The sequence below is a fragment of the Danio rerio genome, chromosome 7 (assembly GCF_052040795.2).
Source record: "Danio rerio strain M-AB ecotype USA chromosome 7, GRCz13ab, whole genome shotgun sequence".
NCBI lineage: Eukaryota > Metazoa > Chordata > Actinopteri > Cypriniformes > Danionidae > Danio > Danio rerio.
The window spans coordinates 50,677,706-50,694,596 of NC_141027.1; the positions used below are offsets into that span (position 1 = coordinate 50,677,706).

Genomic DNA, 16,891 nt, shown 5'->3' on the forward strand with positions numbered 1-16,891 from the left:
AGGAAACCCACGCCAACACTGGAACAACATGCTAACTCCACACAGAAATGCCAACTGACCCAGTCTGTACTCGAACCAGCAACCTTCTTGCTGTAAGGTGAGATTGCTTAGCCACCGTGCTGCAGGGTGATATCTCAAGCCTAGGCAAATAACTTGGGAAGCATCAATCTGAGGCCGCATTACTATGAAGTCATCATGTAGACTTCTTACAAAGTATTTTACAGTATTTTCAAATACAAAAATAAAGACACTAATGCATTTTGATAAAAATACTAACCCATCTTCATAAACCTTATCAAATACAAATTACAAAATACTATTGTGTATTTAAAATACACATTTGAAATGCATGTATAATAAATACTGCCCATCCCTGTTCATGTTCCAGGTTGGGGCTCGAGCATTGTGCTAATGACCCACCTCAAAAAAAAAAAAAAAATAGATGCTACAAAACACCAACAAGGTGCAGCTAAATATCAACTTCAGTATAAACAGCCTTGGGGTTATGTTTGGTTTTATACTACTTGTGTAACAAATCTGGTACAGATTTTTTTCCAAAGTTATAACATGCAAATTCGAGACACTGATTAATAAAAAGAGTAATCTTCCCATTAATCTTCAACACCACAACACCACACAGCTAATACATCACACATACAGCAACATTATTTTCAGATACTTTACATTTTATTTTGACAGTAAGATACATCTTTTCTATTCTTACTGTTTTACTGCTTTATTTATTTCTTTATCTTCTTACCAAATGGACCCTCATAATAGGCAAATAACATCTGAAAGAAGAATTAAAATCTGCTCTCCCAGTCTGACCAGCTAAAAAAGTGCAACTCTCGAAAACAAGCCAAAATAGCAGCCTGGGAAAGCAGGAGGGGGAATGTTGCAGTTCACAGACTCCAGTGTTTTGTTAGTAATCCTGCTCTCTCGCTTCATTCATTACATCTACTAAGCAGTAAAAACTCACATTGGAATGCCACGCATGATTAAGTAAACAGTACACACAGTGATGTGTATATTCATAGATCAACATCTAGCAACTACAAATGGAAACACCTGAACTCGCACATGACATGTCTACATGATTTCTGTGCACAGTTTAATATGTTTGTAAACGACATCAATCCTGCTCTGCAATGTGAGCGCGTGCTCCTCAGACAGAGAGCCCAGCTCGCGCGCCAGCGGCTCCCTCGCGCGGTACAGTTCATACAGCAGCTTTGCGCTGTTTCCAGAGCGCTTCAGTTCAGACACACGCCGGACTGTACTTCTCCGAAACATACAGGACGAGCTCAGCAGAATCTTGTGATAACGTTCCCACAGGTCAAGCACCCTGTATCCGTGAACAAGTCCTGCCTCGTTGTCAATAAAAAGCAAATCTCCATTGACTGTTTTGAGAAGGTTATTAGTGGTCCTCTCCATTACGCGCGCGTCCCACTGGAGGCTGAAAATATGACTGACGATTCGATCAAAGTTGGCAGTTAAATAATCAAAGAGGATTAAATCGCCCCACTGCATCAGTTCGAGCAGATATGATAAAGTCATGTTCGAGAGACTCTCAGCAGAAAGTTGCTGCTGTTTTTGTAAATGAGCTGGAATAAACACTCCTGTGACATTTGGGATGAACTCGGTGAGAGACACGATGGCATTTGGCGACCATTCTAACACCTCGATATTTTCCCGGACACTTGCCCACTGCTCACTGGACAGGTTCAGTTTGGAAAGCGACAAGGGCGGAAGGTTGGAAATCCCAAGCAGCTCCGCCAGATAATAGGAGAGCGTTTCGCCCAGCACTTGATCCGCGTCGATGCCATACCGCACGCATGCTCTAGTGCCGTCGGCGAAGCTTGCGAGGCGGTTTGTGGGTCTGCCGCAGCCCGCTTCCAGTGCCACCACCCGAGCGTCCCGAACCCGCTCTCTCCACTTCCTCTCGTGCTCCACGCCAAAAACACGAGTGGCTAGAGCTTCAAGCCACGCGCTCCAGAACACCCGCTGCTCAATCACGTTATCCAGAATCAACGCAGAGCGAATATTAAAACTTTTTGCACCGCGCATTCCTGGTGCGTTTATCTCCGTATTGTTTACCTGATTATTTGCAACAGAGAACAAAACTCCTCGATCTGTGTCTTGTTGAACAAATACGGACAAAAGGTGCAACTTCACATTCCCAATCCAGGTAACTATTCCAAGCCACACGCAAAGCGACGCGCATAATTTCACCTTGCCGGCTTTCATGATTACTAAACGCATTTTAGCTCATTCCGCTTTCCATTTAGCCTTTCACACCATAGAGTCTTCCATGGTTGATGTTTCAGTGCAGTTTTAATATATTCTCCTCTTCAGGGCGGTGTTCTCTGCCTCTCCACTCCTCTCTTCTGCTCCCAAACTCTTTCTGTGTTCCGCTGCCACCGCATGGACGCCAACCATGTGACCAGATCATGAGACTTCACTAATATCGTCTCATATTTCTCCAGGGAGAATGCACATGAGTTGACGAAAACTGAGTGTTTCGAGATGTTTAAACCTTTCAGGTAAATGCACGTGGGGCTATGCTGCTTTGTTATATTTACAGGTTCGTCTGTCAGCAGAAGATGTTTATTTGCACTATGATTGAACGCCTCAAGGGTCTCAAGCGAAATACATGGCGTGATTAGTTGGTGGGTTGTTCCTTTACAGCTGAACTGAATTACCAGGAGGATGTACACATAAACGAATAGAACAGTTATTTTGATAAATAGATATTGCGTCCCAATTCGCATATACTACACCCTAAAAGTGTACTTTTTTTGAAGGAAAATACGTCCCCCTCCTTTTTAGAGACAGACCAGTTAGAAACAAGTAATTAGGAATGCAAACTTCTGGATTTCATACAGCTGTCCTCCCCTATTTTTACAATGTACACTACGTCCCTGCTTTTGAGTGTGTAACAGAAGAGCATGCAAGCTTTGGGACATACTACATCCTTGTTAATGAATCATCGTGTTGCTTAGTTATGACTCTTGTCAATCATCCACACATCATCCACATTTCTGTCATATTTAATGTGCTACCTTATTGGAGAAGCAGCAGCAGATTAAGCTCTCATTCACGCGTCTTTTATGCAGAGAAATCTCCTTAGGTCTTTGGATAATTATGCATTCAGGAGTTAATGTCCAACTACGTCTTTATATAAGTTCAGTATTGTTGTTGCAGATAAAATATAACACAGAAACACAATTTAAATATTTTCCAGTTGGCTAGATAATAATTAACAGTCATACAAACATCTTTAACAAAGCCTCTCTCTACTTGGCGGTTGGTCTTGTGGATCCGCCATGTTTGTAGTTTATTTACACTTTTCACCCACATTTGAAGTTCTAATTGAGTTCAGGTCAATGCACAATGTGCATTATCAGCGGTTAGAGTATGGACGCTTCTACACTTTTACCCTACAATGTAGCTAATCCATGTGACTATATCACTTCATACATGCGCTGCGTCCAAATTTGCATAATATCCATACGAAATAGTATTTGAAAATAGAATTAGTATGTCCCGAAACCATAGTATGTTAAAAAGAGTATGCCAATGGTTACCAGATGATTTACTATCTCCAGTAAAACTTTTAACCTTGCATTCACACGGGCTTCAGCGTCAATGCAATGTTCATCGTTGCCGAACTAAATTGTGGATCCAACGGCGCTGCTTCAGTGGTGTTGCTCGCTGCAGAAGTTGGGAACTTTTCAACTTTTTAAATGCCAATGGAAGCGTCAGCGAATCAGATCGATTTATGCAAATACCCCAGCTCATACAGTAGCCGATTGTGGACTAATTTCATTGGCTGATGCTGCTATGACGATCATGTCAGCTTCAACTTCAGACACGCCCTCGCTCAAGCGTTGACGCTGAAGCCCTGTGTGAATGCATGGTTAAAATTTTTACTGGAAATAGTAAACCATCCTGTAGCCTTTGTCATATTCTTTCAAACATACTATGGTTTGGGATGTACTAATTAAATTTTTAAATACTGTTTAGGATAGATAAAACGCAAATTAGAACGCAGCATATGTTTGAAGTGATATAGTCCCATGGATTAGCTACATCATATTATCTGAATCTAATATCATACTATATTTGTTTGCATGTTTTGTTTGGCAAACTTTCCAGTTATGTATCAGACTTAACGGCAAATTTTCCTTAATCACTTAACTGCACATTAGGTTAAAGTTACACTCAACCCTGTAAAAAAAAAACACATTTCACACTAGTAATTTTAGTCAAAAGTTCCATATTTAGACAGTGATCAGTTTTACATGGACAGGTGGGGTAATTAGCACCAGTTATTTTAGTCTCATATAATGTTTCATGTCAGTAATTAGTACTAAGAGTGTCAATAAATATTACAGCGACTTTTACCAAAAAAAAAAAAAAATACTTAAAGTATTGTTAACAGCAGTCAGGGGCGGACTTAAACAATAAGCAAGGTAGGCAGCTGCTTAGAGCCCTGGGAAGTTTGGGGCCCTGACCAATGGCAAGAATTGCCTAATATAGTTCATTTATAAATTTTCTATCATATGTTGTAAAATCTGTCTATAACCATTAAGATTTTAAAGTTATTCTTTTTAAAACTGGGGGCCCCCATGAATAATCTAATTTTCCGCATGTACTGCACATGCAAACATTACAATATAATCACAAATATGGCTTATTAACTGTACATACAGTTAGTTTGTGAACTGTTTTTTATTTAATTTTACATTAAGATAAAGGTTCCACTTAAAATGTATTTTCAACATGCAGTTTGTTTAAAAAAAATAAATTTATATATATATATATATATATATATATATATATATATATATATATATATATATATATATAAATATATACAGTTGAAGTCAGACCTATTAGGCCCCTCTTATTTGTTTTATTTCAACTAGAACAAAAGCAGCTTTAAAAAAAAAAAAAAATGGGTTAAAAAATTCTCTGTTAAACAGAAATTAAGAAAAAAATAAACAGGGGGGCTAATAATTCAGGGGGGCTAATTATTCTGACTTCAACTGTGTATATATCTATAAAGAAAGAGAATGTTTCAGTGCTTTGGCCCTATACCTGGAATTGCTTAGGGCCCCCATATCATTAAGCACTTCCCTGACAGTAGTACAGTATTTGTGTTTGTGTGTGTGTGTGTGTGTGTGTGTGTGTGTTTGTGTGTGTGTTTAAGCATAGAGGCTGTTGAAGAACATTCAGTTGCATATTCTATAACAGTGGGAGATATCTGTGGCAAATTTTACATTCTCACGTAAAAGGAGTCACTCCTCCCACTTCTGGCAGTTTTACTGAGATGTCTTATCCCTTGTGAATTGGCCATTAATATTACAGGCATCCTCTGCTAAAATCGCATTACTCCATCTATGCGTGTATTCCCTTCTGAATAGGGCTAAAGCCAATCAGAAGGCTTTTATCTTACATGAAGTGCATTTCTGAACTCCATATGTCTTCCCATATTGACATTACATAACAAATTTAAATTGCCGTCAAATTACATATTTACAAGTGAAACACTATCTATAAAATCGATCATACATAATTTATATCTGCAATTTTTGTTTTAAATAAGTCAGGTGCAGACATTTGTAACTTTGATTTTGGGTGTATTGTTCAAAATATAATTCTTTATTTTCATGTTTACAATTTAGTAAAATTTCTGAGTTTAAAAAAGTTACTTGCTGCAATAAAAAAAGCAACCAAAGACTTACCGTGCCTTCAAAAACAAATCGAAAAGAATAAAATAGCAAACGCCCAGCTTAGAGGTACTGTATAATATAATCTCCAAGGTGCAGCTTAAGGCATTTTTAATTCTGCAATTTATAATTTATAATGTTTCATTTATATATTTATTTCAGCAAGTGCTCAAGGAATTTTAATAATCAAATATATATATATAAAAATATGCAAATCAACTGAATCCGAGTAAACAGGATAATCCAATGTGATGATATGAATGAGTTTTTGTTCGACCAGACACTATAAACAGTAAAATTGAGGGGAAGATAAAAAGCTCCAAACATGCAGTCCCCTCTGGAGTCACGAGGCAAACTGCAATGATCTTTAGCTCTCACACACCACAGATTGGGAATAAATGTCTGGACATCAAGACCCAAGCATAAACACATGATGGTAACAGCTGCCATGCTGCAAAATGCATCCAACACAATGAGAGCTCATAGCAGACCATTGCAATTCAAAAAGCAGGCTTTTACCAGCACAAATATGTGTGAGTAAAAGTAAAACTGAATGCAAGTATGTCTATTTTATACTGCAGAATAATGTAGCCACTTTTATGATATGGTAGTTTTGCAAAGGAGGTCACACTTTATTGTGATGTGTTGAATTTAAGTTACATTGCATCTACATTCAACTAATTCTCATTAGATTTTAAGTAGACTGTTAGGTTGGGGTTAGTGTATGTTGACATGTACTTGCAAAGTTTCTTATAATCAGTTAAATGTCTGTTGAAGGAGCAGTAACATATATCAAGCAGACAGTCTACTAATACTCAAATGCACCATCAAAATAAAGTGTTACCGCAAAGGACAACAAGATTCAACTGAAAACCCTTCTGAATCTACATTTAACAGCATTTTAACAGTAATAAACAGTGCTGTCATAATTATTGTGGTATTATCACAGCAGCTTTATGGGTGGTTTTATCATGCCTGAGCTGATCTGGCCTACTGTCATTCTGTTTTGACTTGTTACTTATTACTTGAATGCACTGCCAGACATACAGCTGGTCAGCTCATGTTCCCAAAATGTCTGGCATAGATCATGAAAAAGCTGCAGGTGTTGTGCCTAAATCCTCCCCCTGCCACCATTCTGTCACTCTTCACATGAATGCACGCACACTGATTTCGGAGCTTCGCACCTGCTGGGAAGATTAGGATATGTTGGGGTTTGGATGTTAGAGAGTGCGTTGGTCCCCAAAATGGGATGTTGGCATGCATGTTTTTTTTATTTTTTTAAATGTAATTTGGAACTTGTGCAGAGCTTTCATGCAGTGTAATTATTTTCCAGTAGTTGATACCGCGTTATTTAAAGGTGGTGTTCTTAAAACTGTCATGATACAGTTGAAGTCAGAATTATTAGGCCCCCCCTGTTTATTTTTTTCCCCAATTTCTGTTTAACGGGGAGAAGATTTTTCAGCACATTTCTAAACATAACAGTTTTAATAACCAATTTCTAATAACTGATTTATTTATCTTTGCCATGATGACAGTAAATTTGACTAGATATTTTTCAAGACACTTTTATACAGCTTAAAGTGGCATTTAAAGGCTTAACTAGGTTAATTAGGTTAACTAGGCAGGTTAGGGTATTCTGTAGACCAGCGCTTAATGGGGCTAATAATTTTGTCCTTAAAATGTTTTTTTTTTTTTAAAGCTGCTTTAATTCTAACCGAAATAAAACAAATAAGACTTTCTCTAAAAATGTCCTTGCTCTGTTAAACATCATTTTAAAAATTCAAAGGAGGGCTAATAATTCTGACTTCAACTATCTTTATAATCACTACAAGACAAATATCACGATGTCATGAATATGAAGGAGATTTTATCCATGCTTATGACAGCTCAATTACGTAATTTTAAATGCAAAGATGACATTGTTTGAGATGTCTTACACTGTAAAAAATATCTGTTAATTAACATGTTCTATTTTTGGTTGTTCACATGGTGTTTTCTGGTTGTGAATTGCATAATCAGAGTTTTATCACTGCTCTATCGACTTTTGATGTTTAAAATTTAACTCTGCAGATGAACAATGTAGACTTTTATTGGCATTTTTAGTAGTTTGAGATGAGATATTGTTTAAGAAATAATATAGAGGGAATTAAATAACAGAGTAAAATAACAGAGTAAGTACTGGGAGTTTGTTGCTAGGTTTTTGTACCGTAACAAAAACACAGGCATTATATCACTTTGAAGTATTAAAATTTTCACTTTTCAAACTTTTCAACATCAAAAACTTCTGGAGAAAAGCTCAAGATCTTTTAATGCAATCCAAAAGAATAAAGGAAATAAAGTAAACCAATGAAAATAATGAAACAAATATTTTTTACGGTGTATAGTTGTGGCAACTTAAAGAGCCCCTATTATTGGTTTTTGAAAACGACCTTCCATGCAGTGTGAAACACAGCTCTAAGTGAATGAAAACATCCACATGAGGTTTAAATCTGAAATTGCACCTTGTTTAAAAATAAAGATTTGTAAAATAAAATATTTGAGTTGTTTAAATGATTTGTCGATCGTCCGGAACTTTTGCCTGTTCATATTGACGTCAACACAAAACAATACCAAATATGAGGTGCCTTTCCCTTCAAACGCTAACAGAGTAAGTGTGTGTGTGGGACTGATCATTACTAAAGATGAGTGAACTTTAATGAGTGAACATTCTGGTGATTAATGCAATAATCTACCCTGCAACTGGTATTGATGTATGGGACTTTGTCAGAGCTTTTCAGAAATTTTATCAGTACACAGTACAGATCAGTTTCTTCCTACATTTCACAAGTGTAAGTGAGTGCGATTAAAATGGTTGCCTCCTTGTTTTCTATAGCTTGCAGAATACGTAATTAATTGTGTTTTGTTATTTGTAATTGCTCCATACGGCTTGTACTATATCTGGTTAACTCTCTATATTTTCATATTGCGTCTAAAACCACGTTGAAAATTCTTGCTGCTTTGTTTACGGATTTAAATGTGTTTGTGAGCTCGCGATTCTCAGTTGTTTGTCATTGCCATGGCCACCATCAGCTGTTCATACACACATGCAGTGGTCAAGTTTTAAAATAATTCAACTTTTGACACTGTGTGGATTATTACTGAGTGTGTGTTGTTCTTTTTACTTATGGTTAAGACTAGAGCAATATGCTGGAGTTTAAGTGCATTGCTTTAATGCACACCTGCATTGGGTTGACACATAAACTCTGCACTCTGACTACTTCAACAATGTTGAAAAATCATGGTGGGTGTTTCTCTCTGCATTGCGCTAAATGCAGTCGACCAATCACAACAGAATGGGTCATCGGACCAATCAGTGCAGATTAGCATCACTCTAAGGAGGAGTTTGGGAACCACTGAACATATAATATGGGAGTTGTTGGGATAATAAGGTAAAAATAAATGCATATTGTAAGCATGCATACCTTGCATGCATATTAGCCTGTTGTTGGAGTCCCCCAAAACCAAAATGCAACCTTTTATAATGCATAATAGGGGCTCTTTAACATAATGCATCATATTTTGTCTTTGTCGTGACAACTTGACATTATCAAGACATCCTAACCTGTCATAAATCTGTCATAAACATGATTGTCAAGAGGCCATTATAATCATTCATTCATTCATTCATTCATTCATTCATTCATTCATTTGTTTAATGAATCAGAAGTCTCATTTTCAGAGCCAGAAAATACCTACTTTTGGTGAAAACCCATCAGGCCTATTTGTTTTGACATGCTGTGTTGTATTGTGGCTGGCAGCTTTGACAAGGAGCTCTGTCTTTGGCTTCGTTTGGTTACAAGTTGTGATCTTTCATCCTGGCCAGTTTGTCTGTGAGGAGGTTGTTGCAGAGAACAGGTTTGTTGGTCATTAGCTTGAAAGGCATCAGACAAGATGAGAAAGAGCAAAAATAAGGCTGACCTGGAGACAGCTTTGGCCCACTGCTGGATTTCGTTGAGATCAGTGCAGTCTCTGCGGGACGTCCACTTCTCAACCCATGACTGCAGGTTGTGCTGTGGAGGAAAGATAGAGACCTGATTGACAAGTTCTCTGAAAAAAAACAAAGCTCAAAAATAAACCTCTGCTAGGCAGCTCAAACATTTCAATGCATCCACAGTTCTCAAATATAAGCAGGACCATATTAATCATTTGGACAGGTACTCTAATTGTGATTTAAAAAAGAAACAATGAATTACTTTAAAGAAAAACTACACATTCTCATTCATGTAGCAGATGTTCTTATCCAAAGTTACTCATAAATGAGGGACAGCATAAGCAGTTTGTCATATATTAAAACAATTAGTTCTACTTTCGTATTCAAAAACTCATCTTATGCAGGCAATTCACAACATTTTTCATCAGTTCAAAAGAGTTTAATGGGCCATTAATCTTTTACTTTATGAATGCATCTTAGAAAAGTTACTGGAGTGCTTAACAATGTTAAATATTTTGGCTTTCTACTCTATTCTTCATCTATGTTAAGCTACTTTAAAAGCTGTAAAATGAGCTAATATACACACACACTCATGCACTACAGCCAATTTAGTTTATTCAATTCCCCTATAGCGCATGACTTTGGACTGTGGGAGAAATCGGAGCACCTGGAGGTAACCCACACAAACAAGGGAAGAACATGCAAACTCACATAAATGCCAACTGGCCCAGTCAGGACTTAAACTAGTGACCTTCTTGCTGTGAGGCGACAGTGTTAACCACTGGGGCACCATTCCATCTGAAAGTAAAATAATTTAATACAATGTGAATTGTATTTGGTTGTCTGTATTGCTAATTGAGAAAATCTGTAATTATCCGGCAGGCACAGGACGTCAACATGATGCATGGGAGGTTGTATTTTGTAATTTTTGTAATGTTTGGAAATGAAAATCGGGTTGACGTCAGAACCCAATGTCAGGCCAACGTCAAAGTCCAACATTGGACAGACTTTGCAGTTTGGTCACTTTCCAACCTAAAAACAACCGAATATCAATAGCCCCTTTCACACATACAGACCTTTCCGGAAAATTGCCAGCAAAAGGTTGTATGTGTGAACAGGTCCTTTTTGAAAATACCGGTAAATTCGTTCTGGCTATTTTCCGGAAAGAGAAGTTGTAACATTACCGGCAATTTGCCGGAATGCTGCGCTGTGTGAATGCAGAAGGAAGATTGCCGTAATAAGCACGTGAGATGTCTGCTTTAGCCAATCACAACAGTCAGACACATTTACGTCCGCGCGGTTTATGAGAATAAAAGCCTTTGAATATTTTTCCAGACACATTTAGCTGCTAGAAGTTAGTCAGATCACGTTTATATGTTCTTCTTAATGCCAACTGTGTAAATAATCATCGACGAGATGCTTATGATAAGCCGTTGTTTGTTTACCTTCAAGCTTTGCATGTGCCTGCACACGCACATATTATGAACATCTCGACATGCGAAAGTGATCCTGCGAAAGTTTTTTACAATATTGATCATCCACAGAGTTTGTAATTTAGTCAAATGTTTACAAATACAAGTGCAGCCATTTAAAGCTCATTTGTGGTGAATGATGTCAGAATTTACCGGTATTTTGGAATGGATGTGTGAATGCTCTTTTCCGGAAAATTTCCGTAACGTCCTCGCCTGTGTGAACAGCGCTTTTTTGAATATACCGTTAAAGTCGTTCCGGAAATTTTCCAGATATTTACCGGTATCACTGTGTGAAAGGGGCTAATGACTAATAATGTTACAGCTTGACATTGTGTGGACATTACCAATATGACATCTATCAGACGTTGGATTTTGGTTGCCCTACCTGATAAAGAAATGTCAGTATTTGACATCAATATGATGTTGGTTTAAGATTTTGGGTCCAGCACAACCTTAAATCAACAAAGTATCAACGTCAAGTCACGTCATTATTGGACATTAAAATAACTTGTTCTTAGACACTAGTGACTTAAATCTAACCTAATATTAAAGTCGTATGATGTTGTGTGTCTGCTGGGTAAGTTCAATGAGTATAAATGTTAGTACAGATAACTTGAAAATGTAAGTTAATGGTTTTCAACTAAACCTTTCAAGTTCTGCTAACTTAAATGTAAAATGTAAGTTACCTATTAAAACTAAACTCTGCAAGTCCAAGTTAGAAATAATTTGTTGGGTCAACTATTTTACAGTAGCACACAAATGTTTTGAAAGTACTTAATGAAAGATAATTTAACATTTTAATAATAAATATAAAACAATTAATAATGAAACTCATCAAAGCAAAAAGACAACTAATTATTTTAAGTTGAAAGAACAACTTTTGGTTTCAGTGTATAAAAGAGAGCAACACGGTAATATAGCGCCTAAATTTCGCAAAGCTGCACAGAGTGTGTGCCAAAGTGGCAAAGTACCAAAGTTCATGGACTCTTAAAATTCCTTTTCATTGGAAATGCGCGTTTTAGAAAGCTTTTTCCAGAATGTCCATGAATATTTTAGAGAGAAAGCCTTTTCCCCTTTAGATTGCCCTTGAGCAAGAGATGCTAAGTAGAACACACCATCATCAGCAACACTTCTTCAGTGTTTCATATATTTGTTCATTCAAAACATCCAGAGGCGAGGTTGGCTTTTCAATAAGTGATTACAGTATCATACTATCATAAGTTATACAGCTGCGCACGGATGTAATCAAATATAGTATAGACGTTGATGGATTGTGACCATCTCTAAATAGAAGTAAAAAAGTTGGGATAATCGAAGCAATCATTCAAATATTCCTTTGAAACTGTCAGTGTGATTTATAAATCATTTGCCCAAGAGAAGCAGAGTTTGGAAGGAAATGTTTCTTTTAAAGCATGGCGTAGAGCTTTCTGTGGAATTCTGTTTGTATGTACAGTATTGCCACAGCTGAAACTAATTAAATGTCTGAGCTGCATGTGAAACATCTCTCTGACTACCCCTTGCAAAACAAAACAAAACAAATGTAAAACCACTTTTTTTAATATATATAAACAGCTATTTTTAGCAAGCGTGACATGTATTATATGCATTAGCTTGCCTGGTCTTTCAATGTTTCAGGCTGCAATGCTGTATTTAAATCTGACATACAGTCATAAAACTGCTAAGTATTCTGAGCACATATACAGTACATCTAAGGATGTGTCTTCAATATGCACACAATCATAAAACATGCAAAGCTGTAGTGGTATACGGATCTTTGTTTGGATTTAACTGGAGAGAATGACAACAATTTGTGGAGGGTTTTATAAGGAAAATTGATACTGTATAGTAGAAACAGGCAGTAATAAAAATGTGCTTGTATTTTACTCATAAAGTGAGATGTTTTTAACATCAGAATACTCTACTCTTAAAGAGCCCTTAAAAAGTTCTTGATTCAGTGGACTTGACAAAAATATTTTTTTTTCTGAGCAAAATGCTCTTGTGTGCTTAATTAACTAACTAAAACATCTTAAAATGATCAGATAGCATTTAGCGATTTTAGTAGAAAGTGTGGAAAATTATAATAAGTCAATATAAAATATGCCATGTTTTCAAACCTTATGTCAGAGAAATATTGGAGAAAGTAAAATGTGAAGAAGCTTGAAAAATGTTTCACTGACAATGTACAACATTTCACACACTTAAAAAATGAGTTTTGCTGCTTGTTCAACATACTTATTTAAAACAAGTGAAAACAACACTTTTTTTCCGAGACACTTTAAGTTGTTTTATGTTTAAGCCTTAAAAATGCAGGGTTCCACACATTTCATTTATGTTGTCCTGACACAAATTGATTACATTTACTTAACACTTTTAACAAATTTATGTGGACTGAACATAAAAAAAGTTGTCCCAATGAAATCTCAAGAATTGTGTTGTTTCAGCTCATATTAAATAAGTAGTTTAAACAAGCTAAATAAATAAATAAATAAATAAATAAATAAAATAAAGTTTTGAGTGTGTTGGGGAAGTTTTCATTATTATTTTTTTCTCTCTAATTTTCTGTTCGTGGCTGTTTTTTCCCCATTGACTTCCATTATAACCACATTTTTTTATTATTACAAAACCATGACACCATATCATCATGCATTTTTGATTGTTGCTGGTTTTTCCTGTAGGGAAGAGTTAAAATGTGTAACTTTTACTGTTCATCGTCAGTTGGCAGCATTAATCCTTTAGACAGGCCTGTGCAAAAACGTTTATGGATTTAAAGTGTGGATATGTGTGTCTTTGAGTGTGTAAAAGTTACCTTTTTTTTATAGGGAGAGAAATTAAAATCTAACAGAGCGTCAAAGCCAGAGTTGTTACTAATTGATCACTTATTCAAGACTGTGATAAAACGTAAAAATAAATCTAGTTTACTGTTACAGTTTCTAACATAACAAAAGAGTAGTACATATGAACAGTACACAAGGGTTAAACCACTCAAATTTGTAAAAACGAGTTTATTTAAGTTAATTTTATCGATTTGTATTGGGACAACATGAAGGAATTGTGTGGAACCCTACTTTTTTTACTGTACATTTAAAATATGCAAGTTTTTTTCAACTGGGGCAGCGCGGTGGCGTAGTGGGTAGCGCTGTCACCTCACATCAAGAACGTTGCTGGTTCGAGTCCGGACCGGATCAATAACATGCTGAGTTTGCATGTTCTCTCCGTGTTGGCGTGGGTTTCCTCCAGGGGCTCCGGTTTCCTCCACAGTCCAAAGATGTGCGCTATGAAGGAATTGAACAAGCTAAACTGGCCGTAGTATATTTGTGTGAAAGAGTGTGTTATGGGTGTTTACCAGTGTTATGTTGCGGCTGGAAGGGCATCCGCTGCCTAAAATATGCTGGATAAGTTGGCGGTTTATTCCACTGTGGCGACTACAGATAAATAAAGGGAATAAACCGAAAAGAAAATGAATGAATGAATGAATTTCAACCATGCAACAACTCAGTTTTTACAAACAGTTTATGATTCATTTTTTTTTTTTTTAAAGGGTGAGAGCTTTCTGAGTTCTGCATTTAAAAATGTAAATAATCTCCATAAGAGATATCTGCATCTTTTAGTTTATCTGTTTTATATGGAAATGCATTCATTTAAAGTGCTGATTGACTCACAAAAACAACTGTGTAAAAGTCAAATATTGTTTGTAATAAAACATTTTGTTTTACAAAGAAGCTAAAAAAAATGTAGCTACACTTAACTAAACTTCAAGAATGCATCTGAATTAATATAAAAAGTGTTCCGTTTTTTGTTCCCCAGTTTTCAATTGTGTTTGTGTCTTGTGACACATTTATTAATCATTGCACTCATACAAGTGGGGGATTTTCTTCATTCAAAATGAGTGTATTCAGGAGCAGTTAAGAACACGGAAACTTGATTTCCATGGGAACTCAAAACAAACGGGGCAAATGTTTTTCTCTGTAGTGTGTCCTGCTGGACCCTCACACCAAACCCCATTCACTCTCATACAGTTCATTATCATCAGCTTTACAAACAGCTGTAAACTTTAAACAGCAAAAATGGAGAAGGCTACATGTAAAGAAAATAAACCAAAACGATCTGACAAATACAGAAACAGATGGGGGAGGAGAGAGAGAAAAAGAGAGAGAGAGAGAGAGCAAATGAAAGAACAGCAGTTTTCTGAGTCAGTCATTTGTATAATACCTCTCCACATCCTATTATCTGCTTGACCAGTGAAATGACACTTTAATATATATTCTCCATCCTTCTATTTCCCCCCAAAAGTGCTTAATCGGAGCATTAATGATAACCTAAATTATTACCACCCCAAGAGTTCTCTTGACGCCAACAAACGTGCAATTGAAGCCCATTTACAGCTGTTTGCTTTGTTTACAGATATTTATATATTTAGTCACTTAGTAACTGTGTCTAGCAAACAGACAAACATGACACTAGTAGAAGAATGGGTTAAAGGTTCCCCCCTGCTCTCCATCAAACTCCTTACGTCACAGTGAAACTGCAACAGACTGTAAATTGAGGGAGAGAGTTAGAGGAAACTGTCTGAGAGAGAAAGAGAGAGAGAGAGAGAAAGGAAGACAGAGAGACTGGGGGTTTCTAATGACTGGCCTCATGTTGCAGGAGCTCATTTGACACAACAGAAGTGTTGGCTGAAGAATGCTCTCTCCCGCAGGCCAGCTGGCTGTGAGCGCAGGGATATGGATGGCCCCTGAGTCTGGATACCACTCGGCTTCGCTCCTCGTCCTTCTTTATCTTCTTCAGCTTTTAAGCACTGGGGCATCTTGGCCAAATGGTAAGAGTTTTGCAAGAACTCAACTGTAACGCTCACTTTCAAGAGTAATGACTGGTTTTCTCTGACACAAACACTGTTATTTCAATGCACGGTGTAATTTAAATACCACAGCCACTGGAAAATATGTGTGTGTGTGTGTGTGTGTGTGTGTGTGTTTAGTCCAACACTTAATGTTATCCTGCAGGTTGCATTCAGTTGAAGTGTGCTTTTTAGATCAGACTACCTGGCGTTTCAGTTGATTTGATTCTTTCTGATGACTTTAAAGTAACTTCATCTTTACTCTCACTAAAGTATTATTATATTTTTTTATAATTATAAATTGTTTTTCAAAGTTTATGGTAAGGTTTAATAAAGTTGATGTGTTTCACTTACAAAAAAATCACCTACCTGTATGTGTTCTTTTGTTCATGCAGACTTAAATGACATGAATTAATTTGTAAATTAATTCTTTAGTTTTATACATTTAGTAGGACTTTTCTGGATTATAGTCCTACAATCTATACAAAAAATATAGTCCTATAATCTTCCAATTCATAATTAATTATTAAAGTATAACCTTAAATAAAACAAGGATATGCATTAATAAGACGTGGTCTTTGAAGCGAATTTGTTATGCGAATTATGTTCAGAGCTCTGTAGTTTAAAATAGGCTGTATTGCTGTATTATAAAATAACACACACAGCTGCCTAAATAAATATACTATAAAATACACAGTTAATCACTTAAGCATTTTAAAATATTATTTAAAAAAAAAACTGTACTAAAAGAAAAAAGCACAAAACAGTACCACTAGATTTGATTTGACAATTTTTTTTCTACTGGTTTATACTGTATCACCTCCATTTTATTTATTTATTTTTATTTTACTTATTTATTTTATATACTGTGTATGTTTTAATT

The 16,891-nt window shown here is 36.3% G+C and overlaps 3 protein-coding genes across 6 annotated transcripts in view; 1 reads left to right on the plus strand and 2 right to left on the minus strand.

The window, feature by feature from the left end:
- The window catches only part of LOC147836107 (uncharacterized), a 49,706-nt gene extending 33,895 nt beyond the window's left edge, over positions 1-15,811 (minus strand). The window contains exons 1-3 of the mRNA XM_087260117.1: positions 15,807-15,811; positions 9,690-9,818; positions 9,468-9,599 (exon numbers count right to left, since the gene is read on the minus strand). Of these exons, the coding sequence (XP_087116243.1) occupies positions 9,468-9,599; positions 9,690-9,818; positions 15,807-15,811 (266 nt within the window). The remainder of the gene's footprint in view (positions 1-9,467; positions 9,600-9,689; positions 9,819-15,806) is intronic.
- Positions 669-2,436, minus strand: fjx1 (four-jointed box kinase 1). The gene has a single exon (XM_087261844.1). It carries the CDS (start codon positions 2,257-2,259, stop codon positions 1,090-1,092), a length of 1,170 nt encoding a protein of 389 aa, XP_087117970.1. The 5' UTR covers positions 2,260-2,436; the 3' UTR covers positions 669-1,089.
- pamr1a (peptidase domain containing associated with muscle regeneration 1a) overlaps positions 1,221-16,891 on the plus strand; it is a 43,750-nt gene continuing 28,079 nt past the window's right edge. For 2 of the 4 annotated variants that reach the window (XM_087261802.1, XM_087261804.1), the window contains exon 1: positions 15,825-15,990. In XM_087261802.1, coding sequence (XP_087117928.1) covers positions 15,855-15,990 — 136 coding nt within the window. In that variant the 5' untranslated portion in view covers positions 15,825-15,854. Of the gene's footprint in view, positions 2,186-2,352; positions 2,541-15,824; positions 15,991-16,891 lie in introns of those variants that run through there. The other 2 variants (XM_087261803.1, XM_087261805.1) reach the window with 2 other exon arrangements.

Bases quoted from the DNA above. Each gene is read 5' to 3' on its own strand.
- fjx1 (XM_087261844.1), bottom strand. From the start codon at position 2,259: ATGCGTTTAGTAATCATGAAAGCCGGCAAGGTGAAATTATGCGCGTCG.